The following is a 27,746-nucleotide window of genomic DNA, read 5'->3' as shown; positions in this document are numbered from 1 at the left end:
GAGAACATGACTTTTAAGATGGTGATTAGTGAGAAAAAAGTACGTTTGCATTTTTGGTTCTCTTGAAGACTTTCAGCATTTGCATACAAAAACTATCTGATATTTATCGTAAGTAAAATTTGCCGTTATGAGACGTGTACCTCAAGAGCTGGTGATAATCAGAATGTTGGTTATTCTTTTTTATTTTTCAAGGCGTTACCGTAAATCAAGGTTAAATGATAAAAATAAGATTAAATTTTTCCACTTGTGCGTCTTTTACAACAGCATAAGCTAAAGAATTCCGGCAGCTTATCTAGGTCAAAGCATACTTTGCCCAGACAGCGGAAAATAACAATGTCAAGGTCCACTACACTTCGTTCATGTTCATTGGCAACTGCAGGCGACGGCGAACGAATAGATGTGTGTTTTAGCTTAGTACGGATCAACTCAGGGCGTTGCGGTTTGTATAGAGAAGAGGATGAATTCCTTTCTATCTTCTTTCTCTTTCAGACTTGCTCTAGTTCGATCGCGTCCATTGTGACCGCATTATCGATCAACCCAAGCAACGACCTATTTTCGGCGAGAGTTCAAGTGAACGCGTCGTTGTTGCTTCCTAGAAAAAGAAAAAAAGCGTTCAGGTCCAGACTGTCGCTTCTCGCAATCCATGGAACGACTTATGCCGGCAAGGTAATATATTCTGAGAATGTAAATCATATTTTCTGATACATTTGCTAGAACTAACGCCGTAAACCTGCACCTTTTCTACAGACCATGCATGTGTTGAACAGGAATCTCAGTTGTAGATATGCTGTATACATATGCCAGTAACTTCACAACATGCGTTTCTCTAATGATAACTTCTTAGTGTGTTCTGTTGGATTTTGTTGAGGACAAAGCCATGCTAATTTCCACTTACCTTGGCTTAACATTACCGGTTTCTCTTTTGCATGTTTTTCAGCACCTTCTAACGATCCCACCAAAGGGTGAAACAAGCTGTTAAAGCTACCTTGATAATAGTGATTTCATTTGCTTACCTAAAAGGGTTACAACAACTAGATATTGAATGCCTTAAAAGTTCGAAATGCTACGTCACAGTGCTTAGCATCTTTCAAGTTTTCCGCAATTAAATTGTTAATGTATGTCAATTGGAAGCAGCAAAACTTAATGGCAGTTATCGAAGAGGAAGTTGTTAAGTTATATCGGTGTCAAGGGGCGTTTTCTTTTCTTGTCATCATTCCGATGCATTTGTTTTTTCTAGTTTTATGGAGTTTATAATTGTTTTTAATCAGCTATCTGTTTTCCGTGCATTGTTTGTCCTAGCAGTAGGCCTAGCAACCCACACAGAGCTGGGCCAGTGTGGTGAGAGCCTCTTTACATCGCTCGAAAGGATAGCGGTTCGACGCCTGGAAGGAATTTGCTTAAATGTGAACGTTGTCTCCCAACTTCAACAACCGCGCACATGCCTGAATGCGATAAAAAACGTGGCCTAGCCTACTACTGGCAAGCATTATCTGTTGTATTTTTACCACAATTTCTTAACGTGAGACACCTTGGCCATATACCAACCATTTTGACATTTGTAACTTTTTAATGCAACCTCGCAATTTCAATACAAAAAAGCTGATAGTAATCGTCATCTTATGTCTTGGTAGAATTACACCCGGAGGCATAAGTGGCTGGAGCTGAACCATCCCCTGGGAAACAAATATAAAATCTGACCTTAGGATGTATTTTGTGTTAAAAATGTGGTGGAAATGTTATATTTAGCAGCAAACGGTGGTCACTCAGCCGCTTCATCAAAATATGCTTCTTTCACAAACGATTTCATCCAGCCACCAAGATTTGTCTTTCTAATGCAATGTTGAAACAAAGCAAAAGACAACGTTCGTGAACCGGTTGGCAAAGTTACTGCGAATACTACAAACATCCAATCAACCGTCACAAAACTGAAAATTCCGTAACCTTGGGCCTCAAACGCACTTTAAGCTGCCATGGGTCATAATGTTATGGCTGAAATGGTTTAGTGCCGGTAACACAACAATACAACAGGGTTGAGCATTACAGGCTAACAATATATTTTACATATTCACAAATAGTAATGTAAAATATATTTGTATAATGCTCAACCCTGTTGTATTTCTCGGCAGTCGAGTGTAGCAAGAATTGACAGCGATAGACACGTGTTTCGCCCGTAAGGCTGGGCTCATCAGTATCGTACCACTAATGCCACATTGTTCTCAACCGCTGCTTTTGTCAATCAATTGAATCTTTACCGTTGTTTCTTGCATGTCTTTGGTAATGATATAAGAAAGAAAACTCTCTCCCGAAACTACAAAGTATCCCACATAGAAATCTTAGGTTAATTTTAAGATTTGCCGTAGTAGGCCTATTGTTCGAACCATGGCCACTTGGAGATGCGGCCTGATTTGTCACATTTTGCAGATTTTGATTGCAGCTACTGCTAGTGCTTGACTGACATTTTTTGAGATGTTTTTACTTTTTGCGGTTTTCTAATGACATAAAACTTTTTTGTTGCCTTGGGGAAGCAATAGCAAATGAGAAAAAGTAAGTTGAAAAATGCAAAATCAGACTGTTATTGAAAATTAACAGTCTGACTAAAATCTTTAAAATCAAATTTTTTTTGTTTTTCAACATGTGAGAATGTTAAAACCTATTGTGTCATCTGGGGAAAAGAATAAAGAAAGCGTAAAAATATAATTTTAGAAAAATTTATTTAAACGTTCGCCCAAAGTTAAAAATACCTGAAAATTTCTGCAAAATGTGACAAATCAGGCCATATCTTTAGGTGGCCAACTGGCCATGGTTTAATCAAAACTAATTTTTCGGTTGAAAGCAGGGAAGGATTCCGGTAGGCAATGGAACGATCGCCCTTCTATACACATAAAAGTAACTTCATTCAGTGTATTTGCAAAGTCGGATTAATGTAAACCTAGATGCAGGGGAGGCAATTGTCTTTCCTCGAAACATTTTAAATAAAGATTTCACCTTTTGTTGCAGCATCATTTGACAGAGTTTTATTATGGATCTAGGCTGAAAGTGCTCTCAAAACGCGCAATTTCAAAGTTTTTGTTTTTTTTTCTATGGCTGCATGTCAACCATTGTAAAACTCTTGATTCTCTCTTCTGATTGGTTGTGTTTAATTGATCTTGCGTGCTCTGCGCACAGCCGTCGTGTTGGCTTCTGGCGTGATTCGCGAAGCTCTTGTTCACATTTCTCCTTGTCCACTTTTCAGTTGTGTTGTGAGGGTTGTGAAATGAACGAGCTCAGTGGCCGGGTGGTATCGTCTTCGGCTATGGTTTTGGTAGATCTGAGATCGATTCCAGGTCGGGTCAAACCGAAGACTTTAAAAACGGTACCGATTGTGTTCTTTCTTGTGTAACGCAGTGAGAATAAATCGGGTAATAATGTGATAACATCGTAAAACCTGATATAAAATTAAACATGAGCCCTGTCGCTAAAAGACCTTAGCTGTTGTAGAGCGACAATAAATAAAACCATAACATTATTATTATTGTGAGGGTTGTGTAAAGTTTAGGTGCTAACTTATGTTTATGTTTAGCTATGTTTTATAAAGCCTTTGTTATGGTAATCTAATTAAGTAAATAATATATGTCAATTTGTAAAACATAGCTTTCAAAGAATAGAATCAAAGAAATGGATAAGATTAGAGACCAGACAAATTGGATATTGATGAGAATGGGCATGGCAGCATTGGATAAGGACTTTTGAGACTTTCGTAGCGGTTTTGCCCTTAGAAATTTTACACAAGTTGAGTGTTCTATTCATTTATGCGTCTCCACGAGTGTATCGCTTTATTAGCAATACCACTTCGTACGAGGACTAAGCTTCAACTTGAACAAATTTTCGTTCCGCCAAAAAACGAAATAAGCTATATGCTCGCCATGTACTCGCAACTCGAAATCAACACAATTCCAAAACCATTGCCGCATACTTATGTGCATTAAAAGAGTTATGTAAAAACTGCAATTTTTGTCAAATTTCAGGAAAAGAATACGAAAATGAATAAATTCGAGATGCATTCATAAGAGGAATACATTCTTCCTGGATCCGTCAGAGGCTCCTAGAAAATAAAACACTTAGGCTACTTTAAGTGAGATGACGGATCAAGCAAAATCCTTAGAAGCAGCTGTAAAGGATTCGCAATCTTATGTAACTCAGAACGCTGTTAATGCCACCTATCACGAAGAATCAATCGTGGAAGATGTTTCGAAAAACACTCTGTCGGGCTCTATCAATAAGGAACAGTGTATGTTTTGTGGGACTGGGAGAACAAGACATTGCAGATCTGTTTGTCCAGTGACAGAAGCACATTGTTTTAATTGCCAGAAATTAGGATATTTTGCTAATGTTTGTCGTGCAAACAAAAGTGCTAATGTTTTGAAAACTAAATTGATTAACTGAGCTTCAGTTGTAAAATTTTTCGTCTGAAAAAATGATCTCTTGCCCTGCCATGCCTGCCTTCAGTTCTCTGAGAAGAATCTGTGCTCTTTCAAGTCACTTTTCCTTTTGGAGAGGTGTAAGGAACTGCCGTTTTCTCATCTTGTAAGGAGACAACTGAAAATCCGTTTTTCACAAGCCATTTGACGGATGGATCTGTTTGGGTTTCTCTTCACCTTTTCGCGGACAGCCTTAACCACTTTCTTTGTTCGAGCAGTGCGAGGTCTTCCATTCCTAGGACGATCTTCAGATGCACCAAGTTCTTTAAATCTATTCACAACATGGTTAACGCTGTGTTCCCGAGGCTCATTTGCTTAATTGTTTCTGCGCACGCGTCACCTAATTCGTTAGCACTTTACCTGCACGAAGGCGCCTTCTCAAAGGTAGAGCAAGTATTGTTTCACTGTTTACTTTCAATCACTTCAGTTTTTTATTTATGCCGTCCGGATGGGTGAGATCTTAGGTGTTGATATTGTTCGGTGCTTATAAAGAACTATTTTTAATCCTTTAAAAAAACAAACAAATAAGATTCAAAAAGATGTGCGTTGAAATAGGGAGACTTACAATACAAGCTTCTTAAATTTGAAAGTCTTCCTAAGCAACCTTGAGGGACGATCCACGGTGGATTTGGCAACTTTTAAGAGCTTAATGATCTCAGAGTTGGTTTTTTCCTCGCGATGGAGCTGAATGATGGCTTCTCTTTGGCTCATTTTAAACCATACAATTAATGCTTACAATTAAACCTGAGTTTCAGAGAGTTTAGCAAGGTATTTAGCATATTATTAAAAGACATATAAGTGACATTCACACAAACGAAATTTTTTTCACACGAGTCAGTTCAACCATAAACAGCTGAAAATCGATTTCGATCAGCTAGTAACTACAGTAGATCATCTTCAGTTAAGCTTATTCAAATAGAATCTATTTGAATAAGCTTATAGAATTATTTTGAATAAGCTTATAGAATCTATTTGATTCTATTTGAATAAGCTTAACTGAAGATGATCTAGCTGCTAGCTGATGGAAATCGATATTTAGTTTATGATTGAACTGAATCGTGTGAAAATAAATTCGTTTGCATCACAAGATATGTAACCGAGTTGTTCATATCAAGTTCATAGTTCATAGTTCAAGTTCATATCAAGCATTGCTGTGGGTTTAACACTTGTCATGAATTTCTTTCATTGGACACCGGGGCCGACGGTTTATCCTTTTACCACCCCAGGTGCCCTGTGAGTTGCGGTCTCTGATGGTTGCCATTCGCTTCAATAATTTGAATTACCAGGACTCACAACGAGGAGGTTGGCAACATCAACATGAGAAGTTTGGAACCGTGAATGGAGAGAAGTTGCGAGACCAACCTAATTCACAGTCCTTCCCAATACTAACACCCCACCTGGAGCAGAACTACCCCGGAAGGAATGGGTAAAGCTCAATCGTCTGCGGACTGGAGTGGGCCGTTTCAGCAGCAACATGTTCCAGCGGGGCCTCGCCGATTCACCATCTTGTGCGTGTGGCTCAGATTTTCAAACTGCACACCACATTATCCATCAATGTCCTGTATACCGACCACAAGATAGACATGTGGACCTAACAACCGCTCGATGAATACACAATCCATTGGCTGCTGCGTCTGGATGTAACAACGTGATCTGTGGCGGCCTCAAACGCAAGAAGAAGAAGAAGAAGAAGAACACTTGTCAGAAGATATTTCATTTTCTTGATAAATGACATTCAACATATTTAATTGTTTAACCATAAAATAAACATAGTCCAAGGACTTTCTGTTCACCCTGTATCTTCCTTTAAAATGATAGTTACATAACACTAAACTGCCAACGTGTGATCACCGAATCGTTACACGACTCCCAGCTTCACTTTAAAAAATTGGCAACATCTCTCCTTGATAGGAGTGTTGCCAGATTCTTTTTAAATTTTGAGCACAAATGACAAAATCTACTTCAATATTGGCATGGTCGGAGGCTTTCTTTAAAAGACAGCAGTCAGGGGGGTTGCAAATTGCGGACTTCTCACTGACACAGTGCGAACATTGGCAAGGGATGGACATTTTTTTGAAAATTTATTGGGACGTCTTTTTAGGACAGCCCCTAGTACAAAATATACACAAAGAGTATATGTATAACTAGCAACTCTGACTGCTATCAAGAGCAAGCGGGTCAACGTTGTCACAAATGTGAGCGATGTTGGCATGACCTGTGATATAGGTCACCATGTTTAGCATCGTATGGGGTCAAAGAAACGCGAGAAAATCGTGCCATATGATATTTGAACAGGCCATTATACTATCACAGTGGCGCATGCAAGAAGTGGTTTTCATGATCTAATCCCACCCATTAAAAGCTTAACAATAATTTATTTCACAATCACACCAGTTGGGTGCAAAATAGCATCAATCAGAAGTCTTCATAATTGGCGATTTCCAGCCAACGGTTGTAGTTCTTCTGGGCTGTGCTTTGTGAGAGCTTAAATCAAACCGATCGCATGAAAGTTTGTGCTGGAGCCAGTAGGGCCATCACCAGCTAGTGGAAAATTACGATTACAAAACGTCATTAAGCTTAAGATTTTAAAAGGTTTATTATAGTTATTATGTTCTTGCTTAGATTGCACTGGTCCACAAAAAACGAATTTTTTTCAGCGGTTTGAACTTGAAAACTGATTTGAGGTAATTGTGGGGTGCTGAATCCGAATCTGAATTCAGACTTTTGACATATGATAACAAAAATAGCCTATTATATTTTTGCCAAAAATGGAAGATTTGGCGTTGTGTTTATCACCAACAAATACAGTGCTATAGCGAAAGGTTAGTGTTAGACAGGCTAAAATAGCTTAAATAAAGTTACTGGACAAGCATTGTCATAGAGGCCTGCTTAAATCTTTGTGATTTCATGCAAAACATTGACAGGGAGCGGTCAGTTATAATTTTAGTTTGTTATTACTGCTTTGTTAATAATGTTGCTTCGAAAACAAATTGGCATCAAAATTGTAGCTTGTGTGTGTATTTACAGCTATTTATGCAACACATGGCCTGTACATAGTACAATGTGTAGCCTATATGTAATCAGGACCGTTGAGAAGATAATTTGGGCCCGGTAGGCTACCAATAAGAGTCATCATCATCATTAAGTGCCGCTTCCGATCCGAAAGTTAGCAGTCATTTTCTTCCACATGTCACGTTCTTCCGCTGCTCTTTTGCTTCTCCGATGCTTGACAAGTCAGCCCACTGTATTACGTCATCTTTCCAAGTTCGTCTCCTTCTTCCCCTGTACCTCCTTCCTTCCACCATACCTTCAATAATCAATTGATGTAGCTGTCCTGCCGATTCTCTCAGTAAGATTTTCGGGATCCAAATCAAAACAACTCTAACGAAAATGCACTATATTCAACCAATAAGCTACGAGGTGGTTTTTTAAAGTTTTTGGATCCCATGGAAAAGCTCCGGGGGCCTAAAATCATCCCGGGCACCTGGACTTCCCTGTTATCACTTTTGATAAAAGTAACAATTTGTTATCTCAAAAACCTGACGTGGTAGAATAAATCTGAGGTTAAATTCGGATTCAGCACCCCAAAATTACTCTAAATCAGATTTCAAAGCTCATATCAGAAAAATCTTGCACACCAGTGTTATCTTCTATTTTTTTTATCACCGCAACGTATAGGCTATACCTTTGTTTGTCTAAATTTAGGTTAAGGAAGCGCCTTACAGCGACATCGCCAAGAAATTATTCATAAAAGAACATAAACAAGGAAAAAGCAAACCTAGCTTAGCTGGTGTCAAATTTGTATCTTCAAATAGTTTGTACGCGTTTGTTGTTAATATGCCTAACAGAGCTGTTTAAAGTAAACCTGGGTCTTTGTCGAGCTAGGTGGGCCACCGCGTATAACTATTAAGTAGACTACGTTATTTTTTATTGTTACCAAGTTTGATTTTCACTGAGCTGCAGTTTACACTATTTATTGGAATAATTACTTTCATCCTAATCAGAGCACTTTGGCTGACTGCGATCTGATCTCATTTTTTGAGTTGGTTTCAATTCTCCGTCGATTGCGGAGTGGCGCCCCTTCGACTGTAGCCCATGATTTCTCTCATGATTATGAATAGTAGACTATAGGCTAATTCTCTAAAAAGAAATTCCTACGGCCCTTTTCTTGGCTATGGCCTGCTGAACTGTAGCCTATCAAGCGTCTACCAAAAGATTTTTCAAACAATTTGCTTCATTTCGATGCTAAATTGTTTTCAGTCTGAATTAGCGACTTTGTTTCACTATGTGATTGAGACAAATAAAATGCATGAAAATTTCAAAACACTTTAGGCTACCACACTACAGTAAGCGTTGTGAAGTGCTAATCGCGCAGCCAATAGCCATGCTTTGTCAAAAAGTATCGCTGTAAGGTTTTCAACAAAACACAAGGAAACTTTGTTTCGGCTACTGTGTGATGTGCAGTCTGACCATAGAAACAGCTCAACATCTTACTTTCCTGGGACACATTGAAACGGGCTTTTTCCTGAGAATGGATTTCTTTTACGTCCGGTTTTGCCTTCTTCATCCTATTATTATTATGATAACTGCTCAATTGCTCATCCACATCAATATTGGAACTGGCAAATTCAATCCACAACACTTTTCATTGGGCTGTTATTTATTACTACATTTATGTGCTTCTCTTTGATTTTTTGTTTTTTTGCTGTTTGTTTTTTGGGTTTTGAGGCCCTGCTAATTACAGACATAGGCCTATAGCCTATTACATGATTTACTATTCAGGCACGTTTTAAATCTTTCAAGGTTTTGCCACCTTTTCCCATTCATTACCGTGCTGGTAGGTCTATATCGACTATGTATTGTAGTTAGTGGTATCTTTTTCGTCCCGTACGCGTTAAATGACGAAAAATAAAATGAATGAATGAGAGAAGTCAAGGACTTTAGTCGAAGGGTCGCCACTCCACAATCGACGCCGTGCCTAAGTGTTTTGCCAAAAGCACAGCCACATGCTCTTGAGCGGTGTCGAACCGGCGGCCTTTCGAATATCACCACTCGGCTATGCAACCGATAGTAACTAGGTTACAGTTAAAATAATTGTGCTTTCTGTTTCAATAATGTTTTGTTGAACTGTGGTCTCACTATAAGTTTATACATCTACTTATTAGCGTCGTCTACCGGCTAGTTTAATAGTAAGTTTTTGTACGCAGTTTATTTGATTTTGCTAGCGAAATAAAAACAGAAAAATAAAATGGTCACGCTTGAGAAGTGTAGATTGCACGCATGAGCTACTTTGCCTTGTTTGACTAAATAAAACATTATTAGATGAAAGGTTAATACAAAAATATATCTGTATTAGGATATACGACAAAACTTATACGTGAACAATTCTACAACGCGTGTGATAACAATGACGAAGTATTCACATTACACAATGTAAAATAAACGAGTCCGGTGACATTTGCAACGATACTAGTAAAATATATACAGAAGGTGTCAAATTTGTTGTTTACATTTAATTTTCTGCTGTTTTTAATCAAAAAGCATTTTAGTACAATGTTTATTTCTTTAAACAGATTACACGGCATTATGTCACCGTTTTCATATTCAAAAGACATTTATGAATTATTAAATAATAGAGAAAGCATATGATAAGAAAGATCACATCATTTTTATTGAACAATGAAAGTAAAATATACCTTATGGCAGATAATAACTATCACTTTTAGCTCAATAGTAAAATACTTTGCAATGTTTAGCCTACATTATTGAAAATCAACTTACGAAACTCTCGCTAATGAACTAGACAAAATGGTTATATTTTAGCCCTGCATTGTGCGAAGAACCTGATAACTTTAACTTGCACTGAAAGAAAACCGGAGAAGCTTAAGTTGATGATAAACCAAGACATCACGAACTTATCAAAACAACTCAATCAATGAAAATTGAGCTTGATGAAAACAATGCTGCAACTGCAGTTTTAGATCACCACTACAGCTGGCAAACATGAGATGAAAGTGACCACATGCGTCCACTAATCTTGTTTGTCACCGGACAAACCACTCACACTCCTCGTGCCACCCACAAACACTCCTCTGAAACAGACAACACCAACTCTATTCAATAGGTTTACTGGGCTAAGTAGCTCAACCACCTACTTCATGTTTTCAACGTACCATCTATCCTAACTAGCCTTGACGTTTCAAATGTAAAAACTGGTAGCTTCATAAATAAATATGGAGTGAGTATTGCTAGTTTATGCTGCATATTATTAGCAAATGAACATTTTTCTTCCACCAATTTCTTTTTACAATGAGTGTGTACCCACCCGGAATCGGTAGGCATGGATTCGTCGATACTCTGTTAAAAGTGATACTTAATTTAATTCTTGCTATAGGCACTGAGCAATGGAATGGATTTGGGTAATAATATACTCAGTTGCGCCTCTATACGGCTGCACTGACACTGTCTGCTTTGTAAAGCGCTGAGGAACAACGTATTCTGCGATGGATACAGCGCCATTTAAAAACAAGCATTATTATTATAATAATATAAAAATCGAAATAGCCCCTAAAAACAATTTTGCGTGGGCTACCTCATTGATAATGCCAAATAACATTTAAAAATTTGTTAGCATTCAAAAGGTAAAGCAGTTTTTTGAAATTTATCACTTTCACTCAGTTGAAAATCAAGCTCATAAAAAGCCATTTTGCATGTTTAGGTGATTTACAGTAACATGGTCCAATGTTTTGCCACCCTAGGACAGGTAGTCATCCTGATCTAGTCCCCTGAAGAAGTCAGTCGTGCCTGATTGACAAAACGTCGGAATAAAAGCAGATTATCAGTTACTCACCCGGCTCAAGATCACGCGGCGCTAGTTCGGCTCTCTGGGTGTGCGCTTGAGCAACGCATTTCAAGGACTGCTCTCCATTCGGCGGCACCTAGTGAATGGAATAATTCCCCGCCAACAACACTTCAACAATCGGAAAACTTCACTCTGCAAATCTCGGTAATCAGCCTTGCGTCAAGAGCCTCTACAAGTATGCGAAACTACCAGGAATAACCTATCAAGGCTTTGTCAGTCCGAGGATAAAACAGAAAAAAAATTTTTGTCACTCCATGTTATTACTAAATGCCTGGTGAACAGCCTCGTTCAAGTTTTAGAAGTAGGCTACCTAAATAATGCAAACTTTTTCTTAAATTAAGTTTTGATTTTTGCATTGAAGTAATGGAAGCCATCGATTTCCTTTGCATGGTGCATATTGGAATTTAAAAAGGTTTTAGCTTGGCGTCACTACACTGTGATAGATGTATTTCTAACGCCCACAAAAGCAAGTCATTTCTTGGTGGCTGTGAGTTTTTGTTTTTCTTTTTTTGCATCCCACATTCCCTTATTATACGGGCTTGTACTCTTTCGATGATGAACATGATCAGAGGCAAGCATTTGGTATGGCTCGAGAGAGAAATGAACCCGACTGGAAGTGGTTCCAGATCTGGTCTTGGAAAGAGACCGGAAATAAAACTCCACGTCCAGTGGAAAAAAGAGCCATAATTGTTTTTGAGTTTGTTGTTGCTGCCACAACATAGTTGTTGTGGAATTTTTATTTATTGAAGCGTTTTGGCTTGCGCATCATACAAAAACTTGTCATTGGTAACAAAAATTTTAATTCAATTTCTGTGAAAAACATGTCAGGTATTTATATTTAGCTTAAATTTAAACGTTATTTAACGTGGATAAGATTAGACTAAGTTGTTTACTTTCTGCCAAAGCAGCCACCAATACAACTATTTGAGAAGACAAGTAATAAATTGTTAACACAAGAAGTTTACATAGCCACTAATACGATCTATGCTAACACAATTGTACTTGTGACGCGCAACACACTATTTGCCTTGTGACGTCGCGCATTCGCCAATTGTCCCAGACAACATTAATCAATGTAAAAATGACGGATTTTGCCAGTTGAGAAAGCCTTAAACTCGCAAAGGCAATCAATTGTATTGTTCAAAACCACGGAAGAAATTTTATTGGTAAATTGGGACAAAAGAGAACACATGTTTACGACATGCGGTAAAGGGCCCACATAGAGCAGGTGGACATTTAAAAGCCGTAATCGCTACGAGGCACTAGACTCGAAAACAGCAAAGGCACCATGCTGGCTCAAACGTTTAGCCTACGATGTGTTCAGCATTCAAGGCAATTGTAGCTTTGAAGGTAGTCATTAAATTTTCAACCATATTGAAACAGACAAAGTGATAAAGGTATCGTATAAAATGCAAACATTTGTAGTGTTTTAGCAATCGGATAGTATGTTATGATTAAAACAACTTTTGTTGCTGTAAAAGCGTGAACATCAAGTTTGTTTATAACAAATATTACGGTATAGAGTTGTATTTATGAGGGAGCTCTTCATACCATAGTTCAGTCACGTAGTTTGTTCAAACACCAGGCCAAGTTTTGCAAAAGTATAAGAAAATAATGACATTTAGCCAGAAGTTTTCCCAGACTTGTTCAAAACCTTTCTCAATACTGTTCCAGATGCTTTTTAATTGCTATTATGACCAGGTTAGTGTGTTACGAATCTTTTCAAGGTTGAGAAATAATTAAATCAGCAGAAAAAATAGAAACACGCAAAATCTCTACTGCCTGGGAAATGGTTCCATCCTGTTTTGAGAAAAATTGCTACAGTCGTCTAAGACTTTAATTTCAAAGAAAAGAAACAGCAAAGGGAAGCATTTCGTGGCAAAAAGCTGATTTTTTTTTATCAAATCCAAAGACATGACATCTCCGCTTTATTCATTTGATGAACATTCGAACACTTCGAGTTCTAGCAGCAGTCCAACCACTTCTCGTAGCAGTCAATCCATTTCCATCACTGTGTTCTATTTAGACTTGTTCCGTTGTGTTTTGACTGTTTATTTTCTGATTGCAATCAGCTTTTCAGAGTACAATATTCGAAAACTGAGAAAAAATTATAGAACTTTTTTTGTGCATGGCAAGATGACAGCTAGAGGGTACAATAATCTTTCTAGAATGTCTCTAATAGGTTCTATTGTTAGTTTGACGCTGTATGAAGTATGTACATTGATTTTAAATTTGGTGAGAAGTCTTGCAAGTTGTAATTGGGTTATAAACATTTCAGAATTCTTTTTGACAAGCTTTTATTGCTCTTTATATTTTACGCTTTGGCTGAGACAGAGAAGCTTCTATACAAACAAACAAATGGTTTATCTGACATCTTCCATCACTAGAGTTGTGAGTTTGTCATCTTATGGCCTTGTTGTGGTATTTGAGGTCGGTCGCATGGTAGTTGAATTAGCATTGGTTGAATACGGTTACAAAAACAATTTATGCACTGTGGTCAAAGGAGCTGAAGTGAAAAAGTTTTTATACGCGGTTATAGCTATCTATGTTGTTGTTTTTCATGCTTTGATGGCGCTACTTTTTGCTTTTCCAATTTACAAACGTCATCGATCAACTGCGCCATCTGACGGACAAATTATTTCATCAATTACAAGGACAACAAAAAGACTAAACAAAATGGTGAAAAAGAATCTTGCTGTCAGCATTGCAATGATTGTATTTGACCTTGTAGCAACAGCAGCACTAGGGTTATCGGGCTATTTAGTGTTGCAAATTGTTCTTTTTTCTTTAGCATTAATAGGGGTTTACGTTCTGACTTTGTTAGGCGACCACCGATGGAAACAAATGCTGTTTATCTGTGCAACCCATTTTTCTGTTGGAAACGTGCCACATTTTTCAAGCGCTTGACCTTTGTATTCATGTTGGATGTTGATATCACATGTTTTGAATTAACTAATTTTTTTATTAAAAAAGTAGAAAATTTAAAGTCAATTAAAACTACACGAGTTTCTTCTTTGAAGAGTCAGATGTCTAATTTAAGTCGAAAACTGTCTGAACTTTCAGTAGTTAAATTTTAAGTGTGTGATGAAGTCATCCTTCAGTCAAGTTTATATTCCGTATTACTTTATAAATATTGTACAAACAGAAAGCAAGACAGTACGTAGTTCCTCCCCGAAAGCTCAGTGGTAAAGCGGCCGACTTAAGATCATGCGGCGCTGGCTCGGCTCTCGGGGTGTTCATTTCAGGACTGCTCTCTATTCAGCGGCACCTAGTCGACAGAATAATTACCCGGCAACAACACTCCAACAATCATCGTAAACTTCATTCTGTCAATCTCGGTAACGGGCCCTGGTTCAGTTGTTCAAAGTCTCCACGAATAGGCAAAACTGCCAGGAAACCTATCAGAGGCTGGTCATGTTTATGCGACAACTTGTAGAATATGTTTTGGTTTGAGAACCAATAGCGTAGTGTGACCCATTCTTTTGGGTGTTCACTTTATTCAGCAAACTTTAGCCTAGGCCTATTTGCATTTGAAAAAGCCCTGGGTGCAATTTTTTTGTTCACAAATACCAGAATATGCAGTAAAAGTTTACTAAAAATTAAACAACAAAAAATGTTCAGTGGTCACACTTGAGAAGTGAAGATTTCACGCATGAGCTACCCTGCCTTGTTTGACTAAATAAAACATAATTAGATGAGAGGTTAATACAAACAGATAGGCCTATCTCAGTATTAAGATATACGACAAAAATTATACGTAGCCTAAATAATTCTACAACGCGTTTGATAACAATGATGAAGTAATCACATTACACAGTGTAAAATAAACGAGTCCAGTGACATTTGCAACGATACCAGGAAAATATTATACAGAATGTGTTAATTTGTTATTTACATTGAATTTGCCTTATTGATCACCACTATTGCAAAAAAGCACTTTTAAATATGCGCAAATCTACAATTTAGCCTACCTATCTTACAATAACACAACAGTTATGAGAGAATGTTCTACCTTTCGGGCAAACAACCGAACTTATCTTCAGTAAGAAACCAAATAGAGAATGTCAAAAGGTCACGTCTCTACCATAGCCGTACATAGCAAATTTAAATCCGTCCCGTTAGCTCAGTAGTTACGCGTCCGGCTCAAGATCTCGCGGCGCTAGTTCGACTCTTGGGGTGTGCGCTTGAGCAAGGCATTTCAGGACTGCTCTCCATTCAGCGGCACCTAGTGAATGGAATAATTCCCCGCCAATTATACTTTAATAATCGGAAAACTTCACTCTGCCAATCTCGGTAACCGGCCCTGGGTCAAAAGCCTCTACAAGTATGCGAAACTACCAGGAATAACCTATCAAGGCTTTGTCAGTCCGAGGATAAAGATTCAAAACCAACCAAATGTAGGCCTACAAGGAAAACATAAATTAACAAACATTTTTTCTTGAATCGTTGGTTACCATTTTGATGATGAAGACGTCAAGTTAGGAAATGTTTCTGATTAGGTTGATTGTTGAAGTGTTGTTGCCGGGGAATTATTCCATTCACTAAGTGCCGCTTAGTTTACGTTTAGAACAAGTATTAAAAAGCACAACAATATTTAGGAAAGTGCATTAATGAATGCTCAGTGTTATACTAATAATAATGAGATATAGAATATCACCTTTCGCCGCACATTATTTATAACAATTCACGTATTTTCATGATGAGATGAGAGAAAAAAAAATTCAGATGCAAAATGACAAACCGATGCTTTTTGTGGGTTTCAGTTGAGAAAATGCAACCTAAATTTAGCATGGTGAAAATTAAAAAATTAGTGCGAAAAGCTAGATAAAAATGCTTTTTTTATAAAGTAAAAACGTCGATTTTAAAATATATGTAATTGTAGATATTTTCTTTTTATAAATATGAAACAAAAACTATAAAAATATATCCATCAAACATTACTCCAAAATCGATAAATCAATACAGTGTCACCTGGAAATATACTTTCTGATTAGACGAAGGAGGGGGGAGAGACAATTACATATCGTATAAACAAAAATTTTTATCAAATAAAGAAAAAAAAATCTTTGATAGTTTATCACAATTCTGACGTCTGGGCGGTTTGCCGTTGTGACGTCATCAAAACGCAACTTCAAAACAAGGCCAGGTCGCTCCAGACGATGACGTCATCAATCGATGACGACATCGAGGCCAAGCATTTGCATGAGCTCAAAGTAAGAGAACGTGAACGATCTGTGAACGTTTTGAGTCTGGTCGAGTCCGTTGGCTTCTGTGAAGAACTCGCGGACGAATCGCAACTTCTCCTCCAAGGCTGCTGCTTGCCTGCAATACAAAGGCTCGATGGGTGACATGGGGAAGAAGAAGGGGTGTCAATTGCACACTTTATAGACCACATTGTGCAGCTGAGTGGTGAGAACCTTGTACGGTACTCGAAAGGGCGCCGGTTCGACACCACTCAAGAGCATGCGGCTGTGTCTTTGGCAGAACACTTAAAGACAGGAATCAAGATGGACACGAAGATTGATTCCCTATTGCTTAATCTAAATATTCAACTGGAGACGACAAAAAAAGTTGACCACATCAGTCAGAACTTTCTCAACTAAATTTCTATTGGACTTGCACGTTGGAAGGAATGATTACACTGGTCCACAAAAACGAAAGAATTTTTATTTGCGGTTTGGACTTTGAAAACTGATTTGAGGTAATTGCGGGGTGCTGAATACGAATCTGAACTCAGGTTTTTACTATCACATCAAATTTTTGACTTATGATAACAAAAATAGCCTACTTTATTTTTACTGGACAAGCATTAGGCCTGCTTCAATCACATCTACTGGTTTAATGTCGCTCGGAATCAGCCTCGACTTAACAGAATTGATTGATAGGAGAACGACCTATAGCAACATTTTATAACACATACGGTATGATCCTATACGTCGTTGAACCCACATTTAGTAATCAAGAGACAGACACTCCGGTACCACAGCAAACAATTTATTTAAGTAACAATAAAAAAAGCTTTATGAGCATACTTTGCTCTGATGATGGCTTCAAGTCTGGCCTGCTCCATGGCTATTTTAGCTTCTTCTTCTTCCCTCTTTCGTTTCTCTTCTTCTTTTTTCTTTCTTTCTTCTTCTTCTTTTTGTTTCTGCTCCTTATAAGCAAGTCTCGCACTCTCTTCCATTTCCGCCAACATTTCATCTTCCTACAAGTAACATTTACGTGAGAAGAGAGGAAATCATTTCTACCGTTTTTAGTTTTAGTAGTTACTTTTTCAAAATCCTGTATATTGAACCTTGTCACTTGGCGCATTAAAGGTGTCACCATCATTTTCAACAAAACAAAAGGTAGCAATTTTAAAGAAATTGTACCGAAATAAAGAAGACCATGTGTTCAGACAAAGCCACACTTCAAGCGTTGGCATTTACCTACTGTAAACCTTTTTATATAAACAAACAGCATATTAAAAAGCAATAATAAAGTGTGTTTTATGTAAGGCTGCGTCTATCGCAGATATGCAGTGATTTTAGTGCTTTACAAGACAGACAATTTCAGCGAAGCTGCATATCACTCTAAATCCAACAATCAATGCTGAGTGCCAAGCACGAACGAATTCATCCATTGTTTTAAAAGGTGTTTGGTATGACCTGACAAGGGATTGAACACAGGTCACTCACTTAGAAGCGGAATCACTCAAACAATGTAAATACATATCAAAGGAGAAACTTGGTCAAACCAGTCTTTTTCTTTCTGCTTCTTCAGCAGCAGCTATCTTTGCCAGTTCTTGCTTCTTTTCTTCTTCTTCTCTCTTCTTTCTTTGAACTTCTTCCATCTTTCGTCTGTATTCTTCCTGTATTTTTTGTAAAGTAGCAAAAATAATACAAAACAAATTGGTAAAATCTAAAACAAATAACGTAAAATTTTCAAATAAAAATACATTGAAAAGGTGCAAAATAACGTTAAAATCTAACAAGAATGGTAAAAACTCACAATTAAGTACAAGGATAAGTAATTTCAGAGACACATGTCGCATACAAAATTTAAAGAGATGGAAAAATACATAAATATTATTATCATTTCTGGCATTAATTTTAATAAATAACAAATTGAAGGTTAATCGCATGCCAAAAACTACTGTAATCGTAGCGGATAATGCCGGAGCGCTTATGCTACATAATCAACTTTCTATTACATAAGTGAGAAATCTTCCAACACAACTTAATGGTTACAATAAAAAAGAACAAAAATGCGTGAGAAGAGTTGCCAGATTTTGTAAAATTTTAACTGTAAAATGGAAAATGGCAACCCAGCGCATGCTGGATCTGGAACGGTAAGCACTTTAACGTAACACACTCTTCGAAAAAACGTACACGCAAGTCAGCTGATTTCAGTCATGTGACTTAACACATGATATTGTGCTCGTCTTTATTGAAAGATTTTGATACAAAGAAATTTAACTGAATGCTTCGCCACAACCAGCGTGGCCTAATGGGTTAGGGCAAGGAGTAGCAATTTCAATTTTGTGGGTTCGATTCCCACCCTCTGCTAATACTATTTTTTCTTCTGCAACTGAACTGAGTGCAAGAAGGATCTTAAGACTGCAATCAATGGAGTATATAAGGGAAATTGTGACAAAAACACCAGTGATGTGACAAAAACACCTCATATACGTTACGCATGATTGCGTTATGAATTCGGACAGTGTGGTAGGTTAAAGTGCCTACCGTCTGGAAGAGGTGAGGTAATGGTTTTAAATAAAAAATTAATATTACAATTGATCTGAATTAACACAAAGCTTAACACATATTTAGAAACGATTCCGACCTTTTGTTTTCGATCTCTCTCTTGTTCCAGGAGGAGCCGTTTTTGACGTAATTCTTCCTCTTCTTTCTCTCTTTGTTTTTGTCGTTCCGCTTCTTCTTTTCTCATCCTGACAGCTTCTTCCCTTTTCTTTCGCTCAGCATCCAGCTCCTCTCTGTGACACGATTGTGGTTTATCAGTGGAATGATCATTGAAGGTGAAGATGACAAAGTTGAGAAGACAAAAAGTCTATAAGTTATATATGGAAGATATCGTGCGCGGACATTTTGCCGAAAGACATTTTGCCGAAAGGTTATGTGCTATTACGTTATGATAATACATACAATACATTTGTATAATTTCGGCAATTTGTCCAATCGGCATTTAGTCCTTTCGGCAAAATGTCCGGGTACCGGAAGATATACCATATAGGAGCAAAATGGTTGGTACGCCTGGTCAATCTAATAAAAACACAAACAGCCTAAAATGTAGAAACTAAATCCATGTTCAGCAAACGTTTCGAAAACTATACTGACTTCATTTAACATCATAACATGAAAAACTAAAAATTATAAACGTTTTCGGCCATACTCATTACTCATGTTAGCCCTTTTCAAGTAACCAACATGATTAAAAATTGTCTACGGTTAAAAAAAATCACCTCTCTACCAAAGCTGTATACTGACTTCATCTTCAGCGCTATAAATGGCATTTATGGCATTTATATTGACATTTATAGCACTGATGATACAGTCAGTATAGTTTTTGAAACGTTTGCTGAAAATTAGTTTAGTTTCTAATTTTGGGCTCTCCATTTTTTGCTTAGGTTAACCATTGTTCTTAAGTTTTTAGTGGCAAAAAATATGATTTAGAAGGGTTCAGAATACATGAAAACTTATGTCATCAAGGTTTAGGCCATAGCACAATTCTTCACAGTGATGAACATGAAATGATAAAAAGAAAGATACAGAACGGCATTGAACACTGCTCAGTGTAATAACTTTCCTTTGTCCAGAATACACACGCAAAAAAATGATAGAAATTTCTTGGAGACTCCTTCAAAATCTTATTTTATAAACGTTTTTACGATGTGAAAACAACGTTATTTTGGTTAGTAAAAATATTCCATTAAATGCAAAAAAGCTCCACACCAAAGAGAGAAAAAACTCGAAATGAAAAAACAAACTCTAAACAAACCAAACCAAATTGACAGTTAACGCCAAGGAGAGGAAGTTTTAGAGAAACAAATCTATTTGACACCAGCGCTATATGTTGTTTAAGTTGATTTTACTTCATCTGCTCTTGTCTTTCCAGTTCTTCTTTCTCCCTCTTTGATTGCTCCTCCTTTTCTTTCCTCTTCCTTTCTACTTCTTGTCTCCTCCTCTCGGCAGCTGCTGCTCTTTTTTGTTCTCTCTCCTGCTTAGCAGCCAGCTTTGCTTCTCTTTCCGCTTCATCTTCGGCGGCTTGTGCGGCGAGTTGAGAAGAACGTTCGGTCGTCTCCGTCATCTGTGAATAAATAAAATGAAAATGCAACAAAATAAAAATAAAAGTGATTCTGAGTTGTCCGCATATATCATCCAATGTGCAACATCTCAGAAAAACTTAATTTATCCGGGAAGGTAGAAAAACAATCAGTTATCAGACACATATGAAGATAAGATGTTCATTTTAACAAAATCCTCCTAACAATATTGTATTAAAATGTACCACGTTGTGAGGTTTTCTTTCTGGTTGCATTTTTATTCACTAATTTAAAGGTCAGGTTGCCACGTTAGCGTAAGTATGGAAATGTTTGAAAATGACTTACAACCAATTTTCATAAGTTATAAAAAAAACATAGATATAACTGCCACCATTGGCAGCAGTTAGGAAAAATACTTTGTTATATTAGGTTTGTGATGTGAAAATATGAAGATAAACAAAGTCAACTCCTATCTGGCCTAGCACGGCTAGTTTTAGCAGAAAATCTAACCTGTGTGACTTCTGATGTTTGTGACTTAGTGTCTTCTGGCTTGGGTGATGACTTAGGAGGAGACGGGATAACTTCCGGCTCTGGAGTAGGTTCAGGAGTGTCTTCCTTTCTTACAAAATCGTAGTTATCCTCCGGGCTATCAAATCAAACCATAGATTTGTTATCTTAGCAGAGAAAAAACAGATTATTTCTCGTTGAAATCACCCACCAGACGAACTAAGCATCAAACTGATAATACTGTATTTCTCCGAGAAACCATCTTTTTTTAGTTAAACCCAGTTTTAAACGTGTTTTTTTTTTCAATTATATCAACACTTAAACAATAATATTTAACTTTTGTTTGATTTATCAATTCACTAATTTTGCGAACAAAACACCAATGACAGGATAGTGGAGTTGGACTAAAATTTCATCAAAATCACAATTTTTTGGAACCACATAGCCGGATAACCGATCTGATTCCACCTATTTGCTCCTGGTTGGAGTTAGCATCATCACATACCTTTCAGCAGGAAGATATTCTTCATCCTCGCTTTCATCGTCACCGACATCTGAAAACAATCTCATAAGCAAGCAGAAGATCTGAAAACAATCTCGCTAATTTGATTTCTTATTGGAGAAAATGTGACACCCTCTGGTGATACTGATATTGGTTTAACCCTATTCGGACTGACGGGTGGACGGGTTCCGTCCATACCTTTAGCAAAAAACTTTTGCAAAAATTTACTTTTAGCAAAAAAGCAATAGCAAAAAACTGGTAGAGTATGTGTAGACTAATATTGGTTTAAGCCACTACTACTTCATAATTGTGAAATAAAACTTTACTAACAATATAACTTAATTGTGAGTAATCGACTGCAGAGAGAATTTACAGCGGTATACGGCTGCTCAGGCTTTTGTTTCGCGGTGGCGGTTTACCTATTTTCACTATAAGTCTTGACAACCTCTTTTGACAACAAACTGTGTTCTCATCTCTGTGTAAGTGATTTTTTAAACGTGCGCTGATAACAAGTGAATAGAACTTCTAAAGACTGAGGCACTCTAAGGACTGCTCTCCATCCAGCGGCACCTAATGGATGGAATAATTCTCCGCCAACAACACTTCAACAATCGGATACTTCACTCTGTCAATCTCAGTAACCAGACCCGCGTCAAAAGCCTCTGAAAGTACTCAAAACTATACCGTGAATAACCAAACAAAGCTTTTTGTCAGGCCGAGGATAAAGATTCAAAACCAAACCTAACTTCGCTTCTATGCAAATAATAATGTGTTTTAATACGTATCCATCGCAGATAAGCGTTGTTCTCAGCGCTTTGCAAAGCAAATACTGTCAGAGCAGCCTAGCAGATTATTATTACGCTGAATCCATTCTTTTGCTACGTGCAACGCAAAAACAAATGAGACTTTTTAAAAAGTGTTTGGTGTGATCCGACAAGGTATTGATTTGAACCCATACCTACTGTTTACCTACTGATTCTGAGGCAGGTACCCTAACCGCCAAGCAGATATTTATAATACAAAATTATTTTTGATTAGATTAACCTGTGAATTGAATCCAAGAGCGCAATAAGGCTAAACGAGCCTTTTAAATTCAGATTCTATTCTTCTTCTTCAATTGCTTTGAAGACCAACTCCACTTCCTCGTAGTAAGGATCGGGAAACGCTGGGGCAAAGTCCTAGTAGGCCAACGGAGCTCTGGCACTAGCAATGGCCTGTGCTAGTCAAATCATGGCTCAACATACCTCATGAATATTACAGATTCTATTATGTCGCCCTAAAGCAGCGAATACTTTACGGGAATATACAGATTATCATGAGATATTGAGAGTAACACCGTAGGGTCAATCGTGATGCCAATAAAACGATATGACAACGCATCAGAATCAATTAAGAACTAAAGCCTAACGAGAAAGCAAAACAATCAAATTGATTATACCGGGAACTTGAATGAAATAACGTACCACTTTTCTTGGCAGGTGAAGGTGTTGGTCTGGCAGACACAGGCTGCTTTTTGGACGGGGGTTCCACTTTGGGAGTATCCACTTCAACTTGAGTGACCACCGGTTCCTAGAAAAAGAACATGAGGTTTAAGCACCTGACTTCATAAACGAAGAAACTGCAAAATCAAGCAGCCCTGGTCATGGTTAGCCATCTCAAGCCTTCATTTGCAATATTCTACCTGGCCGAGTTATGAGAATGCTTGTTGGACATTCAAAAAGGCGCCGTTCGATGCCTATTAAGAGCACGCAATTGTGTCTTGACAGGGTACTATAGTTGACATGTTGGATGATGTACACAAAGACTGGCTTCTTTGCATTCCGGTCGGCGTATTTGTCATCTACAATACAGGTCGCTGCAGCAGATGAGGTTAATTAACCAATCAAACGGCAAGATTAAATCAGCTGATTGCAGTCAATAAGTGAACGTTTCGCCTCGTCAACGTGGCCTAGTGGTTTGAGGGTTTGGGAAGTAGTCATTTCGATGACGTGGGTTCGATTCCCATCCCCTTCATTATTTTTTTTTCCTGTATAGTTTTCAAACATAGTTCAAAGCAAGAATCAACTCTCTGGCTGAGTGTTAGAAGGGTCAATAACTATACAGTCAGATGGTTTATAGAAAAATGCCCTATGTTAAAGTGTCAACACTCTACAGGTCAAAAAACCCATCTGCTGCAGCGACCAACAGATTGCAAATACGCTTTCCGTCCGCTTAATTTAAATCTGTAACCACAGAGTTTTAGCCTGGGCACGACAGAAAAGTTGTAAGATCATAGTCACCCTTTTCTTCTTTGCGTTCTTTGCGCTCTTGTCACTTTTTCTTGATTTGCTGATTGACGCAATCGATTCTTGCTTGCCCGTGTCATCAGGGGAATTCCCGAAGTCCTCGTAGGTCGGTTTCGTTTCTTTTGGTCGCCCAGCTCTGAATGGCGTTTCTATGGAAACCATGACGAAATACTATATTCTATTGTACACGCAACAAAAGATATTACATCAGAGCTGTGTCATGAAAATGGTATGCAAGAGTAGGTTTAATTATTGTTATTTAAATGCAGAATAAACGCATCAAGTGGGCGTAATTTTCTGTCATGTTTTACCACATTACACTAATGTTAGCAACAATACCTGGTGTCTTGATTGCCGCCTTCTCTGGAGTTGGCTTCCTTGTAACTTTCTCAGAATTTACTGAATCGGCGGCTTTCGGCTTTCCTTTAGATGGCTTCTTCTTTTTCGAATCTTTCTTCGATACGTTTTTCTGCGTCTACGCAAAACGTCAAAAACAACAGATTGTACGTTGGCGGCCCGCGACAATGGAACTTGTTTTTGACTAAAGCAGATTTTCTCGTGCAGAGAGGGGAGTAAATACAGCTAAGATTAATGCTAAAATCCAACCACGAATGTGACAAGCTGCATTGGTTTGATCACAGTGTTAATAGCTTAGTGACAGTGTGACGTCACAACAAATTTTGACCATTTGATCCGTGATGGAAATTGTGTCAAGGTGTGACTTTTAGCAAACAAGCACGATGGAGTATTTGATAAGACACTTAAGCAAGTGCTATGCGCCAGATCTAGTTGTAGCATGTGTTCACTTACTTCGGTAATCTTTGTCAAGTCTCTTTGTAGTTTTTCATCTTCTGATAAAGCTTCAGAGGCTGTTACAGAGGACACTTCCGATTTCGCTTCTTCCGCTTTCAAATTAGCGACTTGACCTACATAGAAACGTCAACAACTAACCATGGGCAATAAATCAACCGGTACCGGAAAATGAAACTTTGCATCTAAACCCGTAGAAATAATACAAGCCCTATACACTTTGTACGGTTTTCATCATTAAAACAGAAAGAGCATTTCACTTACGTTGATGCGAAATAGGCAAAATTACCTCAAAACGACATCAATGCTTTTTTTCTACACATTAACGATGAAAATAATGAAAAGTGGCACAGGAATTAAACCCAAGCTGCTTCTGCTTTATTCCACATCCAAGAGTTACCTTTGCGTAAAGGACCTTTGGTTGGCGCATTTGGAGCTTTCGTCTTTGCTGCAGGTTGTTTACCGATTGATTTGTTCTTTGATACTTGGCTGGATCCAACAGAGCCAGGGCCACCTAATTTGGAGCCTAAATTTTGTTTGGCATCGACTTCTGGCTTTGTCTGGAAACATCACAGAACACGGCAAGTTCAAAAGGTGATTATAAAATAAAAACCAACTGGCACTAGGAATCGAACTCCTCACCTTTGGTTCTACGTTTTTAATCTTTTCTGGTTCGATATGTGGTCTGCCAGATTGTATGGTCGGCTCCTCCGGCTTCGGATTGCCAAGTTTTCCTTCATACGTTGTGACGTCATAGTCTAGTTTAACCTCTCCTTTGTCCACAGGGATAGAAGCTCTAAAATTGAAGGTGTCAGAAACGTTCAACAAACTGTATGATATCGCTTTAATGAGATTTAAGATCTGGAAGACATTTGCCATTTTGTTAATGGGTATAAAGTCACACTGGACATTATCTTTCAATAAGTTTTTGTGTGAATGGGACAGAGACGTATGGAACAATGTAATCGGTGCAACAAAATGCTTAAGCTTCCGTATCAAGCTTTGCTATTTGTTTGTCATCTTATTTTGCTTATTGACTTTTATGTTTTGTTGATCATTGGTCAAAGCTGAAGCGTTTCTTGCAGTGTGAAAGTTATTGCTAAATAGTCATTGTACCGTCGCTGGGAGGTGCTGCTGAGCGCTGAGTGAAGCGGTGACGCGTGAGACGCAGACGACATTGATGACGTGACGCTTGACCGTCGGCTGGGCGATGCTGATTGCTGTGACAGTAAAAATAATCTTTTATGAAAAAGAAAATCTCCTGAAAACGATTTTCAAACGTTAAAACAACGTATAAAGGACAAATTTTCCTAGCTGAACAAGCTATATACTGACAGCGGTCGTTTTTGCCACAAAACCACCAGCTATAAATGTTTACAACTATATATGATACACTGCAACTACCAGCTCTTTCTTGAAAAAAATCTCGGCTGTAGCTAAACAAAACACGGTTAGTTTACCAAGGGGAGTCCCACCCTGCCATTAACAAAAGACAAAGAGTTGACCCTACCACAGGTAAGCTACGAGGCATTCGCACCCTGGCAGTTCAAATAACTCACTTTGTCCAAATTTAAATCCACCACAAGCTTCTGCTTAGGAGGCTCGCTTTGCTTCATGACGTCACGCGGAGTGCTTTTGTCCACCTCTTCACTGGATGGCGTTAGAACGGAGCTGACTGTGATTGAGCTTCGTCGTGATCGAACTAAAAAGTAAAAGTTGATGCTTGTTAAGCACTTTCCACTACAAGCAACTTGTCGGCTGCATAGTCCAGTGGTGATAAACTTGGTACGATAATTGAAAGGGCGCCGGTTCGACAACGCGTCAAGAGCATGCGGTTGTGCCTGGCAGGACACTTTAAGGTATGATTGAAAGAAGACACGAAGATTACCTTCCTTGCCTTCAGTCCACATCACCTAAATCTTCAACCACCGGGGACAAGACGGTTACGAAAACAACAAAGAACCGCTCCAATATACAATCTGACGACTCAATGGCACACCCGTGTGTCGTTCATTGCATCTACCACTTTGTTTTGGAATACGTAGTGACACAAAATAAAATGATATGATATTTAGACAAACGGAAAATCAAGGAAGTCAATCTCCAAATTTGCTGAAGCGTCTTGCAAACCACAGCAAAGTGCTTTCGATTGGAGTCGAACAAGGGTCCCTTCGAGCCTCAGACAGACCTCACGCAGCACGTTTATAACATTGAGCATAAATCTGGAAGGTCTATATAAGATCACCGGGGAGCATATTTGGGACTTTTCTTCGTTTGAACCTTTCTTCTTCGCTACCCCAAGAGTCGAGGGGATCTGCCTTTTACCACCCTTGAATCGGGCCAGATGTCGAGCAGCCATTGGATTAATTCGTCACCCAGTTTGCGCAAACCATGCCAACCATGCAGACAGATGTTTGCATGCGCATCACTCACCAACGTGGCGCCCAGCTTCTTTGTCGTGGATCACCTCTACATCATCAGGGGTGATGTCACTCTTTTCCAACTTACTGACTACGTCAGCTTGAAATTCTAGGTCAGTGGGCTCGATTCCCAGATCGGACGCTTTGCGCTGGATTTCGTTCACGAATGCTTCCTATGACATCACAACGTAGTTATGGCGGCATATAGCGAAAAAGTTTTCAACCATTTCCTAACAACATCTTGGGCCAAATAAATTCGCTCTGTTTTAATTTAAAGTCATGAACTTGTTAGGTTAACAGAGGAGGTAACAATCCAAAAAAAATGAATACCTGAGAGAGGAATCGAACCTACAACCTAGTGCTCCTAAAATGGTATTTTTAGTAAAGCAGGCACTGTCAGCAATACTTAACGTGTGTAAGACTGTTGCGACCAACTTACCTGGGCAGAAGACACAGTACTGGCTACCGAGCTTATGGTCTCGGGAACGGAGGGGTCTTTTGCAACAGGGGCTAGTTTAGGGGTGCTGGAGATGGAAGGTCGCAATTCTTTTTCCTTTTTCTTGTCCGCTAAGATTTTTTTCAGTCGATCTTTCCTCCGTTTGTCTTCCATCGATTCTTTTGTGCTTTCCTAAAAAAAGAAA

The 27,746-nt window shown here is 38.3% G+C and overlaps 1 protein-coding gene across 1 annotated transcript in view; it reads right to left on the bottom strand.

Annotated features, from left to right (window-relative positions):
* Window positions 1-14,891: 14,891 nt before the first annotated feature.
* Window positions 14,892-27,746, bottom strand: part of LOC145764827 (uncharacterized) — a 34,675-nt gene continuing 21,820 nt past the window's right edge. Inside the window, exons 31-47 of the mRNA XM_082576505.1 lie at window positions 27,545-27,733; window positions 27,119-27,278; window positions 26,245-26,387; window positions 25,802-25,905; window positions 25,328-25,481; window positions 25,086-25,245; window positions 24,686-24,801; window positions 24,215-24,350; window positions 23,870-24,024; window positions 23,054-23,159; window positions 21,594-21,642; window positions 21,092-21,227; window positions 20,411-20,625; window positions 19,144-19,294; window positions 18,056-18,169; window positions 17,352-17,524; window positions 14,892-16,641 (exon numbers count right to left, since the gene is read on the bottom strand). Of these exons, the coding sequence (XP_082432631.1) occupies window positions 16,488-16,641; window positions 17,352-17,524; window positions 18,056-18,169; window positions 19,144-19,294; window positions 20,411-20,625; window positions 21,092-21,227; window positions 21,594-21,642; window positions 23,054-23,159; window positions 23,870-24,024; window positions 24,215-24,350; window positions 24,686-24,801; window positions 25,086-25,245; window positions 25,328-25,481; window positions 25,802-25,905; window positions 26,245-26,387; window positions 27,119-27,278; window positions 27,545-27,733 (2,415 nt within the window). The 3' untranslated portion in view covers window positions 14,892-16,487. The remainder of the gene's footprint in view (window positions 16,642-17,351; window positions 17,525-18,055; window positions 18,170-19,143; window positions 19,295-20,410; window positions 20,626-21,091; window positions 21,228-21,593; window positions 21,643-23,053; window positions 23,160-23,869; window positions 24,025-24,214; window positions 24,351-24,685; window positions 24,802-25,085; window positions 25,246-25,327; window positions 25,482-25,801; window positions 25,906-26,244; window positions 26,388-27,118; window positions 27,279-27,544; window positions 27,734-27,746) is intronic.

This window comes from Aplidium turbinatum, chromosome 2 (assembly GCF_918807975.1).
Source record: "Aplidium turbinatum chromosome 2, kaAplTurb1.1, whole genome shotgun sequence".
NCBI lineage: Eukaryota > Metazoa > Chordata > Ascidiacea > Aplousobranchia > Polyclinidae > Aplidium > Aplidium turbinatum.
Note: the sequence above shows the minus strand (reverse complement) of the source record. Positions and strands in the feature narration are given on the sequence as shown.